At 49.5% G+C, this 24,677-nt stretch overlaps 1 protein-coding gene across 3 annotated transcripts; it reads right to left on the minus strand.

Moving 5' to 3' along the window:
- Positions 1-1,281: 1,281 nt before the first annotated feature.
- On the minus strand, positions 1,282-24,346 carry WDR5 (WD repeat domain 5). 3 transcript variants are annotated; one of them, XM_084799129.1, is made up of 14 exons: positions 24,226-24,346; positions 20,506-20,674; positions 19,818-19,926; positions 19,534-19,607; positions 18,942-19,031; positions 18,703-18,792; positions 18,446-18,529; positions 13,889-13,944; positions 8,563-8,609; positions 5,445-5,520; positions 4,601-4,634; positions 4,218-4,292; positions 3,804-3,891; positions 1,282-2,880 (listed from the first exon to the last, which is right to left on the minus strand). In XM_084799129.1, exons 2-14 carry the CDS (start codon positions 20,584-20,586, stop codon positions 2,780-2,782), a joined length of 1,005 nt encoding a protein of 334 aa, XP_084655255.1. In that variant the 5' UTR covers positions 20,587-20,674; positions 24,226-24,346; the 3' UTR covers positions 1,282-2,779. The 3 variants fall into 3 exon arrangements, with proteins under 3 accessions (XP_084655255.1, XP_084655257.1, XP_084655256.1); XM_084799131.1 differs by having other exon boundaries at positions 20,506-20,590; positions 24,226-24,339; XM_084799130.1 differs by lacking the exon at positions 24,226-24,346 and adding an exon at positions 23,102-23,119.
- Positions 24,347-24,677: the final 331 nt, after the last annotated feature.

Below are 24,677 nucleotides of genomic sequence, written 5' to 3' on the forward strand. Positions count from 1 at the left end.
GCCACTGAACTATGTGCAATCCTCTGTCTTTTAAAAGTCTCACTGCTTTTTTGTTTTTAGAGACAGGGTTTCTCTGTGTAGCCCTGGCTGTCCTGAACTCAGTGACATTCCTGTCTCTACTGGAATTAAAGACACCGCCCTGCTCTGCCTGCCTATACACCTACAGCTCAGAAGAGGGCATCAGATCACTTTATAGATGGTTGTGGGCCACCATGTGGTTGATGAGAATTGAACTCAGGACCTAGGAAGAGCAAATTAACCGCTGAGCCCTCTCTCCAGGCCAGTCTTAGTCTTAAAACGCTCTTGACTCTGGAATCCAGGCCTTGGACTTCACACTCACTCCTTCCTGCTCAGCAATTGGAGCAGCAATTACAGGCCAGCACACCTGTCCCTTGTGTCTAACATTACCCAAGATGTCATTTTTGCATGCCTTACTTTGAAATTAACATAAATATGCAAAATTTCGAGGTTACTTTAAAACAAACTCAAAGCACCCTGGGGTTGAACTGGCCTACCTACAAGGGTGTATCGCCTGACAGGCGGACACTGGGAAGTCACACTCAGGCCTACATTTGCTCTAAATGGCATGGATGGAACTAAGGGGAACTCAGCTCTTTCCCATATAGAAGGTGTAAACTTTTAAGGAATTGGGGCCATGGAGCATCGCACTGCTCTAGGAGGGAGGCTCATGGACTCCAAAGAGTAAACAAACTCAGGGTTCCCAATAAGCTGAAAGCTACAGGAATCACAAGGCTCCTCCCCCAAAATTGCAGTGAACAACTGCTAGGGAGACGCTAGGAAAGATGGCACAGGATTCAAGAGCACTGGCTGCTCTTCCAGAACCCACAAGGCCACTTACAACCACTAACTCCTGTCCCAGATGACCAGGCACCTTCTTCTGGCCTCAGCAGCCACCAGACACGTATGTATGCACACACACAAAGCACCTATACACATAAAGCAAATAAGTATCTTCTGGTCTATTTTTCGAGACAGGGTTTCTCTGTGTATCCCTAGTTGTCCTGGAACTAGCTATGTAGACCAGGCTGGCCTTGAACTCAACATATTTGCCTGCCTCTGCCTCTGCAGTGCTGGGACTAAAGGCCTGCACCTCCACTGCCCAACATGCTATAGAAATCCAGGCTTAATGGGCTAACAAGACTTGCCACCAAGTCTTGTGACTGAGCACTATCCCAGGGCCCATATGGTAGGAGGGAACTGCAGGCTGTACTCTGATCTCCGCACACAAAATGAATTCTTTCAAAAGAACTTAGAACAAAATTACAAGACATGAAAATCTTTATTTTTAAAAAGAGAATGTATTTGTACATAAATCTACAACAGAGTTCAACTGTAGAAAAAATAAACTATACTTGGGGATACTGCGCTCAACATGGTAAGCAAGCTCCCTCCCTCAGGAGGGGGCCGCACACGAGGCCACAGCTGGAAGGACCGCAACACCCCTCCAGAAACCCCAGCAACATGCCCACAACACTGATCAGAACCCAGGACATCTATCCAACAGATGCCCAGGGGCCAGAACACACGTCAGTGATGAGCCGCCCTCCTGTAACAATGGCTTCTTCCACCAGACAGCCTGTATGCACATCGTCTTCCCAAATGAACAAACAGGAGTGTGCACGGGGTTCCTAGGAAGAGCTGTCAGGGCCACAGCCTGTGCCCAACAGCCTCACCCACTCATCTGGAAGCAACTATCAGACCTCTGCACTCTGTTCCAAGTTAGGCTAGCCTGGGTTCAGCCAGCAGCAGTTGTGAAAATGCTGTGCAGCTCTGAGCTTGGCCATAGCTGGCCAAGTCCTTGCCAGTCCTGATCACCCAGAAGCCAGGACACCAGAGGATCCATTTGGAGCAGGGGCTAGGAGAGACTGTGGGTTCAGAGGCCAAGGCTGTACCTGTTGGGGCAAGCACCAAATGGAACCCTCCCTTCTGCACAGATGACCCTGAGCCTCACCCAGCACCAAGGGGACCAGAATGCCCTACATGGTGCCTATCCAAGACTTGCACTTTTTCAACTGCAGCTCTTCCTCATTCCGCATCCTCAGCAGCCACCAGGAAGAAGAGGCACAGCGAGGATCCATCTTGCCAGAGACCTTTCCAACCCTACCCCAAGAAGAGCTTTCTAAAAGTCAGGGAGGACAGCTCCGGTCAGAACTCAGGGCCACTGCAGTCAAACCCACCTTTCATTGCAGTGTGTGCAGCTTACTTAGTGATACCAGTGAGACGAGGGGACACTGGGCAACCACTGAGAGGTCAGTGTTGACCTATGGACTCCAAAAGTACAAAGGGACTTGACACAGGTACAACTTACAACCTTTCTGTGTTTCTGGAAAGTCCTAGAAACATTCTGGGTACTATTACAGGCAGGGAACTTGATCAAGCAGGCCAGGGCTGAAGAAGGGGACGGGAGTAGGGCTGCAGGTCCTGTTCCAGTGTGTGCACTGGGCAATACAATACCAAAAAGATACAGAACAATTACAGGGAAAAACAACCCATGAGTTGAACTCATTCTTGTAATAAAAAATTAAAAATTTGTTGCCTCTGAGCACAGAACAGATGAGGAATTACCCCAGGCAGGAACAGAATTGGCAAGAAATATCACAGTGGCTATCAAGACTCGGTAGTGAGCACGCTCCTGAACCAACATCTTCAGAGAGGAGGTGCACCAGGCCTGTCACTCCGGCCTGGCCCCACACCTCTGCCCCACATGCGTCTCTTGCCAATCTGGGTGGTTTCCTGAAGTCTCTCATGGAGCCAGGACTTAGCAGTCACTCTTCCACAGTTTGATTGTTTTGTCATTCTCTAATGCTGCTGAAGCAATGATGTTCTCCGTCGGGTGACAAGCCGTGGAAATCACAACATCTGAAAGGAGAGAGTTGGTCAGGGCACTCCAGGATAAGCAGAGGCAGCACATGGCTGGCTGGCCTCAGGAACATAGGGAGCTCCACAGGACTTGGGAGTGCTCAGAATGCCAGGAACACTCACAAGCACCACAGCTTTGCTCTGCTGGGCACAGGGAGCTTGGTGGGTATCCAGCAGCGCCCTCATTCCCATCTACATGCCCTCCTCGTGGTCCCAGGGGTGACTACTCCCACCACCTCCTACCATCCAGCACAACCTTCATGAGGCTGCTCTACCTGAGCAAGAGGTAACAATACACCTGGGCAGGGATACTGGCATCAATAATAGATCCATTAACTCTGCCTGATCCCTGGGTGCTCAGGAGCCACAGCAAGTGTGACCAAGCCTCTCCCAGCTGAAGACTACTGCTCATTTAGAAAGAGCACTCCACTCCTCAGGGCTGCCAAGGGGCACATGATATCCCTGGACCCACTCAGAAGGTGGACAGGCAGGAACAACTAAGTTACTCCATAGCTGCACCTCAGAATCAGGTGCTAGACTCTGCCTGGGAGATGGAAAACCAGCCGCTCATCATGTGAGTTAGACACTCCATATTCACTGAGTCCCAGAGCTAGCAGCTGTCAGACCCCAGTGTCTAGCCTCCAGTGAGGAAAACAAGCTATACTCCCAGGAGGCCTAGGTCTGAGTTAACATGTATAACCAACCAGGTCCAGGACCTTAGATAAGAGCCCTTGATGCTGCTTTGAAAGCTGGTCACATGACCTCTCAGGCCTGCAGGGCTGAAATGGCAGGCAGAACAGAGTAATAACTCCTGGCTGTGCATCCCCCTAAACTCCAGAGACAACCAAGCACCTTGGGGAACTGAGGGGTTCCCCTGGGTGGCTTCACCTACCCGTGCGGCCCATCTAACAATGACTGCCCACCTGTGTGACCCTGCAACTTCTGTACAATCTCCTTGGTCTGCAGATTCCAGATATACACCAGGTTATCTTCAGAACCAGACACGATCCACTGCAACAACACAGCAAGCAGCAAGAAAGGACAGGCAAGACACCTGGTTATATGAGGAGTAAGCTGCCTGGCACCACTCTGACTCCTCTCAGCCCCCCAACTTGGACACATGCCAAACGCTTCCCATGCCACCCCTCAGCGGGTTGGGTCCTAGCCAGTCACCACCTGCTCTTAAGATTGCCAATCAGACCCAAGTACAAGACACGGAGCATGAATTGGTTTGCTCCACAGACTCAGGGAAGCTTCATAAAGACATGAAGCCACCTGGGATGGGTGGCCTCTCAGGAGAGCGCTGGCAGGGTGAGAGCAGATCAGGGAAGACTCACCTTCCCGCCTGTCACAGAGAAGTTGGCAAATATGCAGTACTTCTCATTCTTGTGGCCAGTGTACGTCTTCAGGCACTGAAAAGGTAGGCGTGCGCTGTTAGCACCTGGGGTCCTCTTCCAGGCCAGAGGGTTCCAAGTTCTGGGTCCACACGTCTAACCAGTATCAAACTTATTCTGAAAGTCCTCTAGACACACCCAAGGCCCAGGCTTTGCCCTGCAGACTAGTCAGTCATAAAAAACCACATCTTTAAAGGGAGTTGTACCAAACTTGACCATCAAAAGAAGACAGCGGAGTCCCTTCTGTTTCAACTCCTGGGTCTGCTACACCACCCTCAACCTGTTACCTGGGGCTAGCATGCAGAAGGCTCATGCCCGAAGCTCACCTTCCCCTTGCTGTAGTCCCAGAGCTTCAGCGTGCTGAAAGAGAGAGCAGGGTGAGGGGCAGTGCATCTTTGGCATGCCCCACCTGATGCCACCACTCGCCAAAAACCATGAGTGTCAGGATCGAGGACCCTTCAGTTCATCAGGTTCAACCACTCCACGACACACAAGGCAAAAATAAGAACCCTAGTACTTGTAGCTCAGAGACAGACAGAAGAAGAGAGGTTGCTGGCTATCTTCCCAAAACCACTGGCTAGCCACAAGCAGAATATGGAAAACCATGTTGGCTCCAGACACTGCCAAGACAGACATGACAGAAGCATGGGGAGAAGCAAGAGGCTAACCCCAGAATAACACCAAGCAGGCAGCTCTCAAGAGGCGCCCAGGCACGGCTCGTTGTAGAGAGTGCCAGATTAAGTGAGCACCTAGGAGGGTCAGCCGGTATGGCAGTGAGATTCTGCTACATGAAGGTGCTCAAGGCCTGGGAACTGGCTCACAGCCAGCCTAGCATGTGTGAGCTGCAGCCACCATTGGTCAGCAGCCCTGTACTGCAACAAAAATCAAGGCGCTCAGAAGCCCAGGGCCTTCAGAGGCCACCTGTCTACCTCACCTCTGTGTAGGAAATCTTTGGCCTGAGGCCAAGGAACAGCCTAGGCCTCAAATCCTCATTCTAGAACTAGCTGGAGTAGACAATCCTTCCTTCGGCCGCTCAGCCAACAACCCAGGGCTGAGCTCTATAAAACACCTTGACTGGGCTACTGGGAGAAGAGCGAGCACAATACAACAGGAGAGGAACCCCACCAATGAAGGCTGTGTGCTCACTCCTCAGAGAACCAAAGCACTCACTTGTCCAAAGTTGCAGCCAGGATGTATTTGCCATTTGGAGAGAACTTCACAAAGGACACTGGAGGATTGTCATCATCTACACAGAACAGACACAGGCTGATCCTTGGAAGTGTAAAGAGTCAGGACAGCTCCCAGTCACCCATGCAAGACATCTACGTGAGGCCCCTGCCACCTGTACTACCACCATTACCCTTACAGACCCTCAAAGAGCCTGGCACCCCGTCTCCTATCACCTCCCCCAGTTAGTCATTTTCTTACATATTCACCCCAAGGACCTGCCAATACTGGCCTCCACCACATGTGAAAGGAGGCCAGCAGCTCCCCAGCAGAGCTGGGCACCTGGTCCCCCTGGAGAAAGCTGCCTAGCCTAGGGGAGCCTTTATAGGCGCCTTCCCATTCTAGTCACGCAAGCCCTCCGTTAGTGATGGCTATGCCTCTGCCTGCTGAAGGCCAGGCTTTAGCCTCAGCATTTGGTAAGGAACAGGAGGGATGAGGTGTTGCACTGCTGAAGAGCCAGGTCTCCTAATACCCACATAAAAGCAGTATTCCAGGGCATAGCGATGCCAATATCCTCCTTCACAGAGGGCCCTTGGAGGTCTGCCCCTCACCTGGGTAAGGAGGGTGTGGGATGGGCCTGCCTAGCCAGCCAATGAAGCCTACCAGGCCCTAAGGTGTGCATACAAAGGCTGGTGTATCCTGACACATGCATTACCACTGGGGGTTCGCAGGGAGCTCCGTTCCCTGGGACTGGTCACATACACTGAAATGGACACAAGAGAGTGAGGCCGACTAGGCCACATAAAGCCATGAATTCAGCTGGCACAGAACAGTGCGGATGCTCCTTAGCCACCTCTGAAACAGAGCCCTGCAGAATCAGCACTTACCTATGCTGAGAAAACCCTAAGAGTTGCAATTTCAGCTGGACGTGGTGGCGCACACCTTTAATCCCAGCACTCAGGAAGCAGAGGCAGGAGGATCACTGTGAATTCAAGGCCAGTCCGGTCTACAAAATGAGTCCAGGACAGCCATGGCTACACAGAGTATCCCAGCACCCAAGAAAGCACAGACAGACAGATCTCTGTGAGTTCGAGATCAGCCTGGTCTACAAAGCTAATTCAGAACAGCCAAGGGTACACAGAAAAACCATCTCTGCCCCACTCCCACCCCCCAAAAAAAGAATCTCAATTTCACCAAGTTGTGGTGGCACACACCTTTAATCCCACTCAGCACTGGGGCAGAGGCAGGCTGATCTCTGAGTTTGAGGCTAGCCTGCTCTACAGAGTGAGTTCCAGAACAGCCAGGAATATAAAGAAAAACTGTCTCAATTCTCCCGCCCCACACCCCCCCAATCTTATATTCTAAATCTGAAGATTATAAGAAACAGACCTTGGGCCACATAGGCCTACCTACCTCAGTCTAGGGCTTATCGCCCACTGCCTGGCCCTGCACCTGGTTGCCAATCACAGACCAGAACTTAGCCAACAACAGATATATAATAAAGCACCTATAGGTTTCAAAGGCCAGGACTGGTGAGATGGCTCATCCATTTGCTGCACAGGCCTGACAGAACTCACAGTAGGAGGAGATCCAACTCCTGAAAGCTATCCTCTGAGCTCCACATGTGTGCCATGTCACACACACATATACATGTACATTTGTATACTGGAGAGGAGCTCAAACTCATGCAAGTGAGTATGCATGTGTGCGTACATACACACAACAATTAGAAAAGAAAGAAAGAAAGAAAGAAAGAAAGAAAGAAAGAAAGAAAGAAAGAAAGAAAGAAAAAGCACAGAATTTGTTCAGTGGGCGTAGTATTTCAACCTTTGATCCCAGCACTCCAGAAACAAGTGGATCTATGTGGGTTCAAGACAAACCTGGTCTACAAAGGTCCAGGCTAACCAGGGCTACACAGTGAGAGCCTCTATGTGTGGAGGGGGGGGGATGACACACCTCAAAACCAAAGAAACAGAATTTTACTGTTCCACCTGGGTAGCAGTGGCACATGCCTTGAATTCGAGGCCAGCCTGGTCTACAGAGTGAATTTCGGGACAGCCAGTGCTCTACACACAGAAACCTTGTCTCAGAAAAATGTTACTGTGCCCCTGAACTTATGAAACCCATTCAGAGCTACAGCAAGTGGCTGTTTTGGAGAAAACATCACACGGGTAATGGTTGCAGGGTGGGGGGTGTTTAAGTGTAAGCATGTCATTAAGAGTAGGGCACAGGGGAGAAAAAAAGAGTTGGGCACAGAGAAAAACAAGGGTGTGCATGGCACCCGAAAGCCAGAGCAATGTCAGAAGTCACCCTGCATCCAGGACAGCCAAGGCTACAGAGAAACCCTGTCTCCAAGTCATCATGCCCATGCTGTCTAGCCACCTAAATTCCAATAGAGAATGAGCTTCTGTCTTCACTGCCAACTCAGGCATTCTATCGTAGCAACCTGGCAGGCCAGAACACTCGTTTCCCTACAGCCTGAGGAGGTAGCAACTTACCACACAAAGCCAGCCTGGTAAAGAAGCAGGGCCTGCCAACCCTTCCATTGCTCACTTAAAGTTCTGAACTTCAGCCTCGCCAAGCAACACCCTCACAACATCCCACCCACCAGCTCACCTGTGAGCTCAGACCTGTCCTAGCTCCAGTACCCTGCCCACCTTGTAGAACACCCCAGTACTGAGCATGTAGCCCCAACCCCAGGAAAGAAGGGGCCAGTGGCAGGCTGAAGCTGATGAGCACAGGTAGACAGACAATGCAGGGCCCCACAGAGCCTAGGACATTACTCAACAATAAAATAAAGCATGCCTGCCGGGCGTGGTGGCGCACGCCTTTAATCCCAGCACTCGGGAGGCAGAGGCAGGTGGATCGCTGTGAGTTCGAGGCCAGCCTGATCTACAAAGTGAGTTCAGGACAGCCAAGGCTACATAGAGGAACCCTGTCTCGAAAAACCAAAAAAAAAAAAGCATGCCAAGGACCAACCACACAAGTATGACGATGGGGACAAGTTCCATGGGCAGCTTTATTATTAGGAGGGAGGGCGTGAGTGAATACAAGTGAAGAAAAAGATGACCCTACCCTCTTCCACCCACTTCCACAACCCTCCACCGGAGAGAGCACTCACCAATGAGTGTCTTCAGACACTGGCCTGAGGCTGTGTCCCAGATTCGGCTGTCAAGAAAAAACATAACATGTGAGAAAGCTGTTGCTGTTGAGTGCCGTCACCAATCCCACTGAGCTCTGGTACAGCGTTTCTCCTGGATCCTGCAGCACAGCACTTCATCCACAGCTTAAACAATTATTCTCTAAAGACTGAGTGAGAACCATGTATGCATGCATGGGTGAACTTCAATTGAGGAGGTGAAAGACACCTGTCCTCCAACCAGGATTACACAAAGAAACTGTCTCAACAAAACAAAGCAGCCGGATGTGGTGACACACGCCTTTCATCCCAGCACTCGGGAGGCAGAGGCAGGTGGATAGCTGTGAGTTTGAGGCCAGCCTGGTCTACAAAGTGACTCCAAGGCTACAGAGAAACCCTGTCTAGAAAAACCAAAAAAAATCAAAACAAATCAAAACAAAAAATGGATGGTGGTGGGTGCACATCTTTAATCCCAGCACTCAGGAGGCAAAAGCAGACAAATCTCTGTATTCAAGGCTAGCCTGGTCTACAGAGCAAGTTCCAGGCAGCCAGGGCTATACAGAGAAAACATCTCTAGAAAATAAAACACAAACACATACACACACCCCAACAAAAAGCTGAGCGGTGGTAGCCTGGTCTAAGTGAGGCCAGGCTGGTCTACAAAGTGAGTTTCAGGACAGCCAAAACTTTGTTCCACAGAAACCCTGTCTCAAAACAAAACAAAAGATGCCTGTCCTCTCTACACTCATTTAAGAGACCCCAGTGGTCAACGTGTCCCACAGAAAGCCTAAGTTACTACAAAATGAAGACTGTACCATTTCCTAGATATCCCTGTGGGTTTATGTCGTAAGCATGTTGAGAGACTACCATTCCTGAGACTACATGCCAGGCTCTGACATGGTTCTGTTGACAGCCCACACATCTTTAGCTGACTCTCAGGGCGCTGGCTTCCAGCTATGCTGAGCTCCCACGTCGTCACTGCATGTGAAACCTTCCCTAGGCAAGGCCCCACACCACTCCTGAGGTGAAGTGACCAGTTGGTCTGATCCAGAAGCAAGTCCTTTCTCTGTGTTCAGCTCTCTTAGCACACACCTACTGACACCTGTATGCAGCCTCTAGTTTGTTTTTGATCCTCATGCCTCAGCTTCTTAAATGTCTAGGTGAAAAGGTATAAGCCACTGTGACCGGAATCCTGTGTGGACTTTTTTTTTTTTTTTTTTGGAGACAGTTTCACTATATAGTCTGTTTGGCCTTGAACTCACAAAGGTCTGCCTTTTTCTGTTTCCCTAGTGCTAGCATTAAAGGATCAATGGCATTACACCACCTGCTGGCCTGTTTTAAATTCCCTTTTGTAACCAGAGGGACTGAAATCCAACTGCTTCTGGACAAAGTTGAGTGACTGGTGTTGACCTGACTCCTTCATCCTATCCAGGGTGTATGCTCAGGCAGTCCCATCCTGCATGGCTCCTCCTCTCTCCTCTCAATATCCCTCTCCTAAATACTGCCAGCACTTCCTTGCCAATAGCAGTCTTTCTCCATCATCTATCTGGATAACTCCAGGTAAAAAGAACAGCTACTTTTAACTATTGCAAATGCATAATCCCACATCTTGGACAGCAGGCCCTGAGGTTTCATAGAGGCTAAGCAACACAGGGACTCAGTAGCTGCATCCTGGTTTAATCACTGCAAGTATTTATGCTTACCTAGACTCCCCAACTGACAAGAGAGAATGGCAAGAACCCAATGCAGCAAGGACCAGATAGGTGACTTTTTGGTTCGTTTGTTTTTAAATTTACTCTTGGTTTTTCAAGACAGGGTCTCTGTGTTAGCATTGGCTGTCCTGGAGTCGCTTTGTAGACCAGATAGCCTCGAACTCACAGCTATCCATCTGCATCTGTCTCCCAAGTGCTGGGATTAAAGGTTTGTGCCACCATGCCTGGCTGTTTTTTTAACGTTTTTATGTGTAAGTGCCTGCATTTGAATCTCAGGGCTACAAAATGAGATTCTGTCTTTAATTAACAGATTGATAGACTGATTTATTTTAAGATTCCAGGACCCCAAGAGTACTTTCAAACCATTAATCACTTCTTCTGGCTCTCTTCAGGGTAGCCCACCTCCAGCATACATCTCCACAGTCCACTTAGGAAAAGAAAGATCAAGTGTAGTGCGCTGCTAGTGTTCCAGTCCTCTCTGGACTCAGGGACCCAAGCCTCTACTGCTAATCTTGCTCATCTTTATTTGTTTTTGTTTTTTTGTCTTGTTTTGTTTTTTTGGTTTTTCGAGACAGGGTCTCTCTGTGTTGGCCTTGGTCGTCCTGGACTCACTTTGTAGGCCAGGCTGGCCTCGAACTCACAGCGATCCGCCCGCCTCTGCCTCCCGAGTGCTGGGATTAAAGGCGTGCGCCACCACGCCCGGCTTCTTGCTCATCTTTAGAGTCATAAGTTTTAGCTCCACCTTATCAAACATGACTTACATAGCTCTTTCCTATTTCTTTCCACTCCATCACTTTTTCTGTCTTCCTTTCTGACGAGGACTCACCATGTCGCCCTGGCTGGCTTCAAATCATGAACTGTGGCAGGGTGGTGGTGGCGCACGCCTTTAATCCTAGCACTCGGGAGGCAGAGGCAGGTGGATCTCTGTGAGCCAGCCTGGTCTACAAAGCGAGTCTGGGATAGTCAAGGCTACACAGAGAGACCCTGTCTTGGAAAAACAAAACAAAACATAACACCCCCCCAAAAAAACACCCCACAAAATCCTGAACTGTGCTTGCTTCTGCCTCCAGTGTGCTGCCACGAGGGCTTGCTCCACCATCTTTTATTTTTCAAGCTCCTCCCTGTCAGCTTCTTCAGTAAACTGCTCCTAACTTTTTGGAAAGTTTCCTATAGCAAAGTCTGTACTTTTCCAGGCTCTAGGTCACTGTCTAGCACCACAGACTCGTGGAGGGCAGGACACTTGAGGGTACAGGGCTGTGTTCCCCCAGGGTTCACTCCAACATATCTGCCATCCAGTATTATTCTTTGTGGCAAGCAGATGAATAGTCTTCAAGATGATTATGGTAGCCAGGCGGTGGTGGCACACACCTTAATCCCAGCACTCAGGAGGCAGAGGCAGCAAGATCTCTCTTGAGTTCGAGGCCAGCCTGGTCTACAAAGCAAGTTCCAAGACAGCCAGGGCTATACACAGAAGCCCTGTCTGGGAGAGGTTGGGAGATGATTATGGCTTTTACTCTGGCCACAAGCACAGGGCCTAGTGGAGTCTTTGTGCTATAGCACACCTGACCAGAGCCCCAAATGCTGTTCCCACCTGGGCAGTCAGCTGCCAGACAGTGATCAGTGTTCAGGTCTTCACCTCCCATCAGCAAGCATATCTAGCCCCAGGATGGCTGTGCTGGTTGCAGGCTGGCATCTAGGCTGGCCTCCAGCCAACCCACTCTCACAGACCTGTGGTTCTCATGTTACCATCTTCCTCAACCTCCCATGCTCTGGACTTATTCTAGAAAACTCTAGTTTCAAGCATGCTTCCACTGGCATCTCTTAGGGCCACTCTGCCTATGTCAGTGACAGCACAGCAACATACACAGGACTAGCACAACTGAAACAAGCTTTAATGGACTTTTCTTTCTTTCCAAAGAACTGTCTGTCTTTTTGCTAAACTTTGTGCCACCCCCCAAAACAGAAAGAAACTTTAATTCACACCACTCAATACTCTGTGGCAGTAAACAATGTTGCCAAGTGGCTTAGCTGAGTCCCAACCCAGCTCTCCTGTTCAAAGTGGCAGAGCTCTAGCTCAGCAACCACAAGTCACAGTTCCACTGCAGCACCACAAAACAAACAAAAAACAAACCCTAAGTCACTACCTCTGTTAAGTCTGGATTTTAGCCCAGGTGGCGCACGCTTTTAATCCCAGCACTCAGGAGGCAGAGGCAGGCAGATCTCTGTGAGTTCAAGGCCAGCCTGGTCTACATAGCTAGTCCAGGATAGCCAAAACTACAAGAGGAAACCCTGACTCCAAGGAGGGGGGGAAAGTCTGGATTTTACTCTCTGACTTTTGGTCACAGTGCTACCTGGGACACAGATGTTTCTAATTCTTTCAGTTCACTCTAGGCCATTCTGCCCTGCCCTGTCCTTCATATCAATTCTTAGGATTTTGCTGCACAAATGTCACTCACCTTCCCTGCTCAAATACCTCATGTTAAATTAACTTTTAATAGCATCTAAGGTCCTTTTAACCTCAAGCTAAGGCCTTTAAGAGAGGGTATTCAGCCAGCCCATCATCCCTGCCACATACCAACACTATGCTTCGCTCACCCATATTACTTACCTTGCTCTCTCTGTTTCTATTTCTGCTCAACACAGAACATCAACACAAACTGAGTCACGAGGTCTCCAAGATCAGAGTACAACCAGCACTTGACTCCTGAGCCTGTCTCTTACGACCTATACTCCTGAAGAACACTGAGCACTTCTACCCAGCAGTCAGGTCTACAGTGCCATCCAGTGGGGAAAGCTCTGCATAAACCACACCTCTGGCTTCTCCTCTCTTCCACAGATGAGATCTGGTGATTCACCCACCCAGAAGTCACAGGATCTGTGGGCAGGGCCACTGCACTTACCACAAGGGCTCAGCCCTTTACTCATTTTCTTTTCTTTAATTTTAATTTTATTAATTTATTCAAATTACAACTCAATTGTTATCCTATCACTTGTATCCTCCCATTCCTCCCTTTCCCCCCCCCCTTTCACCCTATTTCCCTCCCCTAGATCTAAGACCTGAGGGGGACCTCCTTCCCCACCCCACCCCACCCCCGCCACCACTATATGGTCATAAGCTATCAAGTCTCATCTTGGTAGCCTGCTTATTCTTTCTTTTTGAGTGCCCTCAGGCATTTTATACACCTTTAAAAAGGCACATTAGCCGGGCGTGGTGGTGCACTCCTTTAATTCCAGCACTCAGGAGGCAGACAGGTGGATCACTGTGAGTTTGAGGCTAGCCTGGTCTACAAAGTGAGTCCAGGACAGCCAAGGCTACACAGAGAAACCCTGTCTTGAAAAAACAAAAAAAAAAAAAAAAAAGAAGAAAGAAAGACGAAAAGCAAAGGCACACTAAGGAGTACACAAGGAGCTCACAGCTCTCACTCTGCCCTGGGTGGCCGTGCCTCTCAGCTACCATTTCCACCACCTCCCTTCATAGCTTTTCATCCCCTATCAGCTTCTGGAATGTGAGGCACATGTCCTCTCTTTTTGCTGCACCACAGATCTAGAACAGGCCATAAACATTCGCTCACTACACAAAGACAACTCTCACTTACCAGAGGCCATCATAGCTACTGGAAACAATCAACGATCCATCACGGTTAAAATGAACCTACAAATTAGAGGAGAGAAGCTGACTTCTAATCAGTAGCATGTGTCTTTGTATCCCAGTGGCATCCTGCCCACAGAGCTCACCATACACCTTCCCTCTGGGCACCTGACAACCTGACAAGGCCAAACAACTGGGGAGGGGGACGACCTCTCAGCATCAAAAAGCAAGAGCTCAAAGTCAGGAGAGGCTCCAGTTTGTTTTTTTTTTTTAAAGATTTATTTATTTATTACATACACAGTGTTCTGCCTGCATGTACACCTGCAGGCCAGAAGAGGGCATCAGATCACATTATAGATGGTTGTGAGCCACCACTCCAGCCCAGGCACCAGTTTTCTAGAATGGTCCACAGGCACTCTGAGCTCACTGACTCAGTCTGAGTCTGATACCTACCTAGATCACTGCCACTCCAGATAGTGGCATACAGTCCCAGTAAGGAAACTCAGAGAAGACTCTTAGGGTGCTATGCAAATTTCATTGTGAGTCCCTGGTGCCTCTGGAGTGAGATTCCAGGCCCTCTTGTAACTTTTTTCAGTGTTTGTCTTTTTATTTTTTTGAGACAGGACCTTGTGTAGCTGCGATGACTCTGAATTCACTATGTAGCTGTAGCTTTTTAAACTCCTTATCTTCCCACCTCTGCCAAAGTCCTGGGATTGCACATATGTAACACCCTGCCTGTGTTTCTCATAACGCTGGAGATGGACCCAAGGACTGCTCCATGTTAGCTGACCACTCTACCAACGTATAAGATGTTGGGCTACATCGCCCTAAGTCTTGAGCAGGCATGGTCCAAGACAAAGCTTTTCACAAATGATCAATGCACCGTGCACCAAGTGTGTGGTACACGCCTTTAGTCCCAGCATTCTAGGCCAGCCTGATCCAAAGTGAGTCCACGACAGCCAAGACTATAAGAGAAACCCTGTCTTGAAAAACCAAACCAAACCAATAACCAAACCCAAATGATCAGTGCATGGTATGGTGACAAACGAGCTGCTCCTGCCTCAGCTTCCTAAGGCTTCCTGCGCTCACAGGCATTTACTAACACTTATAAGCAGCCCTCAGCCCCCAGGGACTCTGCTGCCATGGACCTGATGGGCCTGGACTCCACAGCACTGGAGCCAGAGGTCACTTCCTATTCCAGATCCTGACAGCACTCCTTCCTTAATTCAAGGTAATCCAACTATCCACATTTATCCCTATTTTCAATTTATCCTTTTGTGGGCTAGGGGTTGGGGGGTGGGTGGGAGGGGCAGGGTTTCTCTGTGTAGTCTTGGCTGTCCTGGACCAGCATGTGCCACCACAGCTGCACAAAACAAGTTCTTATTAAGACATTATAGGGGCTGGGCAGTGGTGGCGCACGCCTTTAATCATAGCTCTCAGGAGGCAGAGGCAGAAGGATCTCTGTGAGTTCCAGGCCAGTCTGGTCTACAAAGTGAGTCTAGGACAGCCAAAGCAACACAAAGAGCCAAAAAATAAAATAAAATAAAATACATGGCCAGGGCTGGATATGGTGGCCCACACTTTTATTCCCACTCCTGAGAAGGTAGGGGATGGCAATGATCTGTGGGTTTAAGGCCAGCCTGATATATATAACCAGTTCCAGCCCAGCCTGAGCTACATACTAAAGCCCTGTCTCTAAATTAACTGATTTTTTAAAGTGTAGAAGGACAGCACTGCAGAGATGGCTCAGCAGTCAAGAATACTTGCTGTTCTTTCAGAAGACCCAGGTTTGGTTCAGCATACCCACATATTGGTTTACAACCACTTTAACTCCAGTTCAAAGGATCAGATGTCTTCTGACCTCTGTGGGCACCAGGCACACACATGGTTTACCATATATAAATGCAGGAACATAAAATTTTAAAATCTACCCCGCCCTTACAAAAAGAAAGAGAGAGGATCCCAAAAGAACAGAGGCCATCTGACCTAGGGGCAGCTGCTCTGCTCCCTACACCTGCTGCCTTTCTAGGTACAGTACAACACACACACAGCTTCTATAGGAAATTGACTGGAAATGTCTTCCTGTCTCAGTGTTCTGTGGCCATCCGTGACCCTTATCCACACATCCTCTTTGCTCACATCCCTCAGACACTCACTTTGCTAGTAGTGTCCTGCTAAGCCTCAGTATGAAAATGAGTCCTACCTCACTATAGCCTCGGTCAGAGCAAAAACTAAGCCTCAGCAAAAACTAAGCTGGGCCTATGTGACAACACTGGTGCACTAGCAAGGGCTGTACGTCCACACTAGACTAGCTGATCTGAGTGGTCTTGCAGAGTCAAAGCCTTGCAAGGATAAAAGGCTCAAGACCCTAAACTGACAGGGCTTTAGTAAGCAGGTGCCAGTCCAGCTAACCAACAGAATGCTGCCACATGCTTCTTATGCCATCAGGCAGCTATGAAAGAGCCTGGCCCTCAAACACAGGAACCTCTGAGCCCTTACTTTCTTGGGGATTGAAGAATAAGGCCAGGGCCTCAGGAACTCTAAGAGAATGCTCTACGCTGAAGGTTTGGTTTTTGAGACAGGCTTGGCCCTTTTGGGGTTTTTTTTTTTTTTAGGGGGGGTTTCAAGACAGGATTTCTCTGTGTATTCCTGGACTCCCTCTGTAGATCAGGCTGGCCTCGAACTCACAGCAATTTGCCTCTGCCTCTGCCTCCAGAGTACTGGGATTAAAGGCGTGCACCACCATGCCTGGCCCCTTGGCAATTCTTGTAATTGGCTCAGGATTGGCATTTAACTGAGTAATTTCTACAATTAGCACAATAGCCCTAGTTCAATCCCTAGCACCAAAAACAAATCAATGAGACAATCAGGTGTGGTGGCACACATCTATAACACCAGCCTTCTGAAGATGAAGACGGAGAAGACAGGAGGATCTCAAAGATAAGGTCATCCTCAGCAAGATGGGCTACATAAGACGAGCTCAGGAAGAAAAAAAAAAAGATAAATCATCAATATTATGACATGTACAGTTTGACACTTGTCACTTGTTTTAAACAGGACAGACACCATGCAGAACTTTATCAGAAGGCCATGGTGTCAGCAGCTCATAGCTGTTTTATGCCACCTGTGCTAGTTGGTTTCTGTCAACTTGACACAAACCTAGACATATTTTGGAAGAGGGATTATTAATTGAGAACATGCCTGTGTTAAGACTGGCCTATAGTAAGTCTGCAAGGTATTTTATTGATTAATGATTGATGTAGAGCCTCATCTGCGAGTGATTCCACCTTCAGGATGGCTTGTTTAAAAAATTAAGATGACCAAACCATAAGAGTAAGACAGAGCCGGGCATGGTGCCGCATGCCTTTAATCCCAGCACTCGGGAGGCAGAGGCAGGTGGATCACTGTGCATTCGAGGCCATCCTGGTCTATAAAGCGAGTCCAGTACAGCCAAGGCTAACACAGAGAGAGACCCTGCCTCGAAAAAGCAACAACAACAAAAAAAGAGTAAAACAGTATACAATGTTCCTCCATGACCTCTGCTTAAGTTCCATCTCTGGGTTCTTGCCCCAACTTCCTTCAATGATGTAATTGTGATGTGATGTGTAAGGTGAAATATACCCACTGGGCAAGGGTGGAGCACACATTTAATTCCAGCACTCAGCCCCAATTATTAAATGTTTTCCTCTATAAGAGTTGCTGTGGTCATGGTGTCTCTTCACAGCAATAAAACCCTAAGACACAGAGGCAAATGGATCTCTATGAATTCAAGGCCAGACTGGTCTACATATCAAGTTCTAGGATAGTCTGGGTTCTCAAAAAACAAAACAAGAGCCGGGCATGGTGGCACATGCCTTTAATCCCAGCACTTGGGAGGCAGAGCCAGGTGGATCGCTGTGAGTTCAAGGCCAGCCTGGTCTACAAAGGAAGTCCAGGGCAACCAAGGCTACACAAAGAAATCGAAGGAAGGAAGGAAGGAAGGGAGGGAGGGAGGGAGGGAGGGAGGGAGGGAGGGAGGGAGGAAGGAAGGAGAGAAAACAGGCTCAGCAAGCCATGAAAGCAGCACTTTGTTTTGTTTTGTTTTGTTTTGGTTTGGTTTGGTTTGGTTTTGGTTTTTCCGGACAGAACAAGGCTATCCTGGAACACACTATGTGTAAACAAGACCTGCCTCTGACTCCTGAGTGCTGAGATTAAAGCAGAGTGCCGCCGCCGCCCCCACCACCTAGCAACAGCACTCACTCTTCCATGGCCTCCATATCAGCTCCTGCCCAACAGACTACAATACAGAAATGGAAGCAAAATAAACTCTTTCTTTCCCTACTTGCTTTTGGTCATGGTGTTTCACCATAGCAATAGCAACCCTTAGACACTCCCAAGCCCATTCCAGGACACCCTCCTTGAAAATCCCTGATCACTTACTGCCCAGCCCCAAAAATACCCCACGGTGCTCTCCACTGTATGCCACCCACCCGCCATAGCACACAGGCCAGTTGGATACTGCGTGTGATCAAGACAAGTTCACCCACCTAGAGAACTCTCCTGAGTACCTGTTAGGAGGACTTACGGCTGAGACTGGGTCCGAATGGGCAGGCAAAGTCTTGAGGCACTTCCCTGTCTTCACGTCCCATATCCTCACACTTTCATCAAACTAAAGGTGAGACAGGATATTAAAGTGACTCTACAGGAACAGGAGCAGCAAGTGTCATCCCTGAGACCCAAAACCTGTCCTCCCCTGGAAGCCAACCTGCCTGACCACACCAAGCACCAGTATGTGACTGACACTGTACACATCACCTTTGAAGGAGACACCCACGCACTTACAGACCCTGAGACGATGAGGTTGGACTGGGGGTTGAAGTTGCAGCAGAAGACATAGTTACTGTGGCCCTTCAGCGTCTTCAGACACTTTCCCTAGAGCAGAGCACACAAAGCCCTGTGACTCCCAGGGGCTATATCCCAAACACAAGGCCCCAGCACACCTCAAGTCCTCCCCAGACCACCATGCACACACCCAACTCATCTCCATTACAGGAACTCCTGGGAAGACCAGCGTCACTTACAGAACTCACGTCCCAAATCTTCAAAGTTTTATCATCAGAGGCAGACACAAGGAGGTTAGAATCTGATGACCAGGCTACATCAGATATTCCCTTGAGGAGGAAAAAAATTAAAAAGTTGGTTACCATCTTGTGGGACAAAATCCAAATGACCAGTAAAAGATCAGCCCTAAGAATCTATTAACAATGCCTTCAGGAAATCTTCTGGCCAGCATTAGGGTCTACCTGGCCCAGTGCAAAAGGCCACTACTCTCAACTCTGCAAATCTTCTTAGACTCGCCCACTTGTGGAGGCTCAAAGTGCTTGCTCTAAAAATATAAGATGTGGTAGCGCGAGCCTGACTCTGAGGCAGGATGATTGCAGTTCCAGGCCAGCCTATACTACATAGTAAGACTATGCACCCAGTAGCCTTACAGACAGTCCTGAGGATTCAGATGGTGGCGGTGCACACTTTTAATCCCTGCACTAGGGAGTTTGAGACAGAGGCAGACAGAGCTCCAAGTTTGCAGTTCAAGGCCAGCCTGAGTAAGTGCCAGGACAGCCAGGGCACCCAGCCTCCGTGCTCAACAGCCAGTGTATCTCACAGGAAACCTACCAGCTTATGACCAGATATGGTTTTCTCAAACTTTCCGTCATATGCTCCCCAAATTTTAATGAGTTTATCAGCAGCTGAAAGAAATGAAAAGGAGCTGGGATCAGAGGAGGTTGTACATTCCCCTACAGCACAGAGCCTGGGTTGCTGGACACATGAAGGCACTCAGCCCCCCACCTCCATCCCTTCACTGCAGAGTGGCAATAGCATATGAGTAAGCAGTTACTTCAGTTCCAACACTGAACGCGCAACCTCTCTGTCAGCCAAAACACTACAAGGGTACTCACAGGAACTTGCTAGCCATTCCCCATTGGGGCTGAACTTCACAGAGGACACAGCTTTCGTGTGGCCAGCCAGGGTGAACTTCAAGGCATAGTTTGGCTTAACAGGTGTGGGCTGTGGAAGACAGTACCACTTAGCCAGCGGCGACCACCACCACCCAATCCAACCCACTTGATGCCTAAAGTGTGATCAAGTACTAGCCGCTTCCAAGCTCAAGCACAAGAGCTTACTTACTACAACTTTATCTGATGTCACTCTTCAAACCGTCAGTGTGAACCTATCCCTTCTCTTCAAAGCCTCTACTTCCCTGGAGTCCCCAGCTTAGCACACCAAGAACTTGTAAAATTTTGGCCAGATATGGTGGAACATTTCTTTAATCCCAGCACATCGATGATAGAGGGAGGCAGAAGCGGACAAATCTATGAGTTTAAGACTAGCCTAATCTACATGTTGAGTTCCTCACCAGCCAAGGCTATAAGGAGACCCTACCTCTAAACAAACTGTACTTTTTGCTAAGTCCTCCCCCACCCCGTGTCTTAGGTCTGGAAACCCCTGATGTGGCACCTAGTTGCTTTGTGGTGAAAAATTCACACTGGCAGCATATCTCACTGGGCAGAGCAGCTGAGACTAAAGAAATAACATCTCTGAGAATCTCCACAGCCTGTCTACCAGAGTGGTCCCTGTGGGACATACCTTGCTCTGTGTGGCTGATGAGGAAGGAGTGGGCTGTGCTCTTGCAGCCTCTGTCTCTGGCTTCTTCTCCTCCGTGGCCATGGCTCTGAAGTCCACCGAGCAGGACACCGTGAAGGGGGAGTCACAGTGGAAGAGGCTGTCAGCTAAACTGTACTCTACAGTATGGGGCCTATGAACAAATCCTCTCTTTAAAAAAGGGTGTTGGAGCCAGGTGTAGTGGTGCCTGCCCTTAATCCCAGAGTGTGGAGGCAGAGGCAGGCAGATCTCTTAAGTTTGAGGCCAGCCTGGTCTACACAGAGGTCCAGGATAGGGCTACATAGACAACCCTGTCTCAAAACGAAGAAGTTGTTGGTACTGAGCTGTAGCAACTCATGGAAGAGAGCATTCACCTACCATGCATAAGACAACCCCCAATAGAGAAATAGTAACTCCCAGGAAATAAGGCAAAAAGTAGAAACGTGACTGCCATATTAAACCCTGCAGCAAATAAACTGTTCTAAGCTGGGAATATCTGTCACCCTAGCCCAAGGCTGAAGCTTCAGATGCTCTGTGTGACGGCCTACTCTTAGCCCCTTTGGGAGCCTAAGACCTGACCCTCAAGAAGGCTTCCCACTACAGTAAACAGATGTGTGCAGGAATGTGAGCTTTGCTTCAGTGTCCTTGACACAGTTTTAAAAAGACTTTGTGGCCGGGCATGGTGGCACACACCTTTAATCACAACACTTGGGAGGCAGAGGCAAGTGGATCTGAGTTTGAGACCAGCCTGGTGTACAAAGAGAGTTCCAGGACAGCCAGAGTTAGTACACAGAGAAGCTGTCTCAAAAACAAACAAACAGACTTTGTAACAGAAACTAACAGGTCAAGTGTCAGGAGGTAGATCTGAGCACAAGCTTGGGACCTTACCCAAATCCTAAAATACGCTCAAGGAACTTGAGAAAACACAGGAATATACACCCAGTGGCCACCACCTCATCAGTGTCTCCCTGTGACCTCAAAGGCTGCGGATACAAAATGCCTTCTATGATGCTAAGAGCTTAGAGAGCTCAAGGACTCAGTGCACACAGTGCTACAAAAGTGCTACAAGAGTAAGTCAGAGTTGCCGGGCAGATGTGGTGGTCCTCGCCTTTAATCTCAGCACTTGAGAAGCAGAATCAGGTGGCTCACTGTGAGTTCGACACCAGATTGGTCTACAAAGCCACTCCAGGACAGCCAAGATAACACAGAGAAATCCTGTCTCAAAAAACTAAAAAGAGTAAGTCAGAGTATCTGCTGCCTCCTGAGGAAACCTCTGGAGAAACAACATGAAAAACAGTAGTGAAACGTCAAACTAGATGAAGCTGCAGAGCAAAAAGTTTTTCTGCAGGGCTGACAGCCCTCAGTCTGAACATGTATGTGGCTGCAGCAGTTAATTCCACCACAGCAATAGGTCCCATGAACTGAATGCATTACACAAAAGCATACCATGTGACTGGGAAATGAGTTGGTACTTCTCAAAGGAGAGCTACTAAGACATGCTTGCAATGTAAAAAAAGCAATCATGATGTCAATTCTAGCTTTCAGATTAAGCCTGAAACCTCACAAATGAGGACAACATAAAAAGAATACCATCTCAAAGTCTTGAATCCTAGAGGAAGGAACAGGAACACCACGCTCCACCAAAGGCACAGGTGCAGCCAAGCTGCTTTACCTGCAGCCAGCTCCATCAAGGTCATATCCTGCTGTAGCTCAAGCCCAGGTGCAAGGACAGGAGGAGGGTAGGTCCCACAGCCTCTCCACGGAACAAAGCTCTTGTGTCCAGGAAATACCAGCTGCTTGGTGCTTTTAGCTTTTTGGAGACAGGGTCTGGCACTGTAGCTGGTATTTGAAAGTCTCCTATCTCAACCTCTGAGTATGGTTGGTGTAACAGGCATAAACCAACCACCAGGCCTAACAAGGAACTTATTCTTATTCATGTTTTATTTTTCAAGACTGGGTTCTCCTGTGGACCACACAGGAAGCAGGAGGAGCCAAGGAGATTGATGTAATGAAAAGGGCTAGAAAGCCCCTTCCAAAGACTGGCTCATTGATGGGTGTGGTGGCACATGCCTTTAATCCCACCACTCAGGAGACAGGCAGGCAGAGGAGGCCAGCCTGGTCTACAAAGTCCTGGCACACAGTGAAAACCTGTCTCAAAACAAACAAAAGACTGGCTCATCTCCCTACTCCAGTGAAACTTCAACAGTTAGGAGCAGATAGATCTCTCGGCTGGGAAAGCCTAGCAACTAAGCAGCTTCTTTTAGCACCTAAAGAGGTTCACTTAGCAATGGGTGGATGGCCCTGCAAGGAGCATACCACTACCTCCCCTCCCCACCCCGGAACTGCCCAAAGGCACAGTCTTTCAGAAAGCCAAGAATTAACATATAAAAACATCACTCTGAAAGCCAGGCTTGGTGGCCTTTAATCCCAGCACTCCAGAGGCTGAGAAAGGTGGATAGATGTGAGACAAAGCCAGCCTGGTCTACAAAGCGAGTCTGGGACAATCAAGGCTACACAGAGAAACCCTGTCTCGAAAAACAAAAAACAAAAAAACCATCACTCTGGGCATAGAGACACACACCTTTAATCCCAGCTTTAGGGAGGAAAAGGCAGGCAGTTCTGCCCGCCTGCTCTACAGAGCTAGCTCCAGGAAAGCCAGAGACACACAGAGAAACCTAGTCTGGAAAAGCCAAAAAATAAAATAAAATTGGGGAGGGGGGTGGGAGAAAACAACAAAACCGGTCAACTTTAGCCAATCTGCCTCACAGTGTTCAGGAGGCGCCAAGAGTTCAAAGCAGTTAAATATGAAGCCGGCATCTACATAAACCTGTCTCAAAACAAATCACCCATTTCCGACTCCATTGGGCGGAGTCTAAGGCAGAATGCACACAGGTGTTCAATTTTAAGGCCACAAGAAAGCAGGGCTGGGAGGGAGATGCGTTCAGCAGGATACTCAGCAGGTGGTTTGGTTGGGCTCCCCGGTCCACAAAGGAGGTGATCCCAACTGGCTCGGTCACAGCTGCAGCTTTACACTAGCGTTGAGACTAACCACGTAACCGCAGCCGCCACCGCTCTCCCTACAGTCAGATGCAGACCCCTGACAGCCACCCCACACCGGTGTGGCAAGCCAAAAATGTTTCAGCCCCTCAGGTGAGCGCAGTGTCGGCGACCCAACAAAGAGCTCCAACCCATCCTCTCCAGGCTCCTGGAGAGTAAGCCCAGGCTTCACACAGCTGTGCGCTCACCTGCCTGGCTGACCCAGACAATGGTTAGAAACCCCCTTGAGCAGAGCGAGGCCTAGGCAGGTAGAAACTTGCACTGGGGCACAGGTGAAGGTTGTGCGCGGGTAGCAAGAGAGGCTCCAAGAGGCCAAGGGGGGACCTGCGATCTTCTGGCTGGGTGTCCCCGGAGACGGTTAATCCCACGCCCAGGGAAGCCAGCCTGAGGTGAGCCTCGAGGAGCTCGGAAGGACTAAAGATCTAGGGGCGTCGCGGGGAGCGCTGTGGAAGAAGAAGCACGCCGTGGCCGCTACAAGGGCCGGCGGGGTCGGGGCGCGGCCGCACAGTCGGCGCCGGGCCCCGGCTCGAGGCCCACAGAACACGTGCAGTGCTGTAGATTCCCGAGCTCGTGGGCCGCCCCCCTCGTGGCCGCCTCCCGCCTCGCGCCCACAGAACCCGGTCACTTTTTTTTTTTTTTTTTTTTTACCTGCCGGGGCCGCGGCGACGGAGCCGGGCACTCTGGCGTCGCGGCGGCTGGCCCTGCGCGAGAGAGCAGACGAGCTGGTAGACTAGGCGGCCGCGGCGCGGGAGGCGGGAGGCAATGCGCGTGCGCGAGGGGGCGGGGCAACGGGTGGCGACGAGGGTCAGAAAAATTAGAGGTGGCGGAGCGCCTTAAAGGGGCCACCTGTCAGTCTTGCTTCCTGCTCGATAACTACTGGGATTCAGTAGCTGCAGACCGCCGGGGTCTGTAATGAAGAATGGACGAGAATGTGCTTATGCACTTCTCCTGTTGTTCCAGACGGCTTCGCCAACCTCTTAAGTTACAGGTTGGCGGTCCTGGCCCGTGCCTGCGCTGGAGTTTCAGGAACCTTCTTGGTGACACTGGTGGACGTTCACAAGGTACGGAAGTCCCGGGTTTCTGCGGCCTCCCCAGCCTAC

This window comes from Acomys minous (assembly GCF_964271855.1).
Source record: "Acomys minous genome assembly, chromosome: 10".
In the NCBI taxonomy this organism is placed as follows: Eukaryota; Metazoa; Chordata; class Mammalia; order Rodentia; family Muridae; genus Acomys; species Acomys minous.

Excerpts from the sequence above, each read along its gene's own strand:
- WDR5 (XM_084799129.1), bottom strand. The coding sequence starts at position 20,586 with ATGGCCACGGAGGAGAAGAAGCCAGAGACAGAGGCTGCAAGAGCACAG. Across the intron at positions 19,608-19,817 it reads GGAATGGCTAGCAAGTTCCT|CTGCTGATAAACTCATTAAA; the intron begins GTGAGTACCCTT and ends CATTTCTTTCAG. Across the intron at positions 4,635-5,444 it reads CTGGCTGCAACTTTGGACAA|CACGCTGAAGCTCTGGGACT; the intron begins GTGAGTGCTTTG and ends TCTCTCTTTCAG.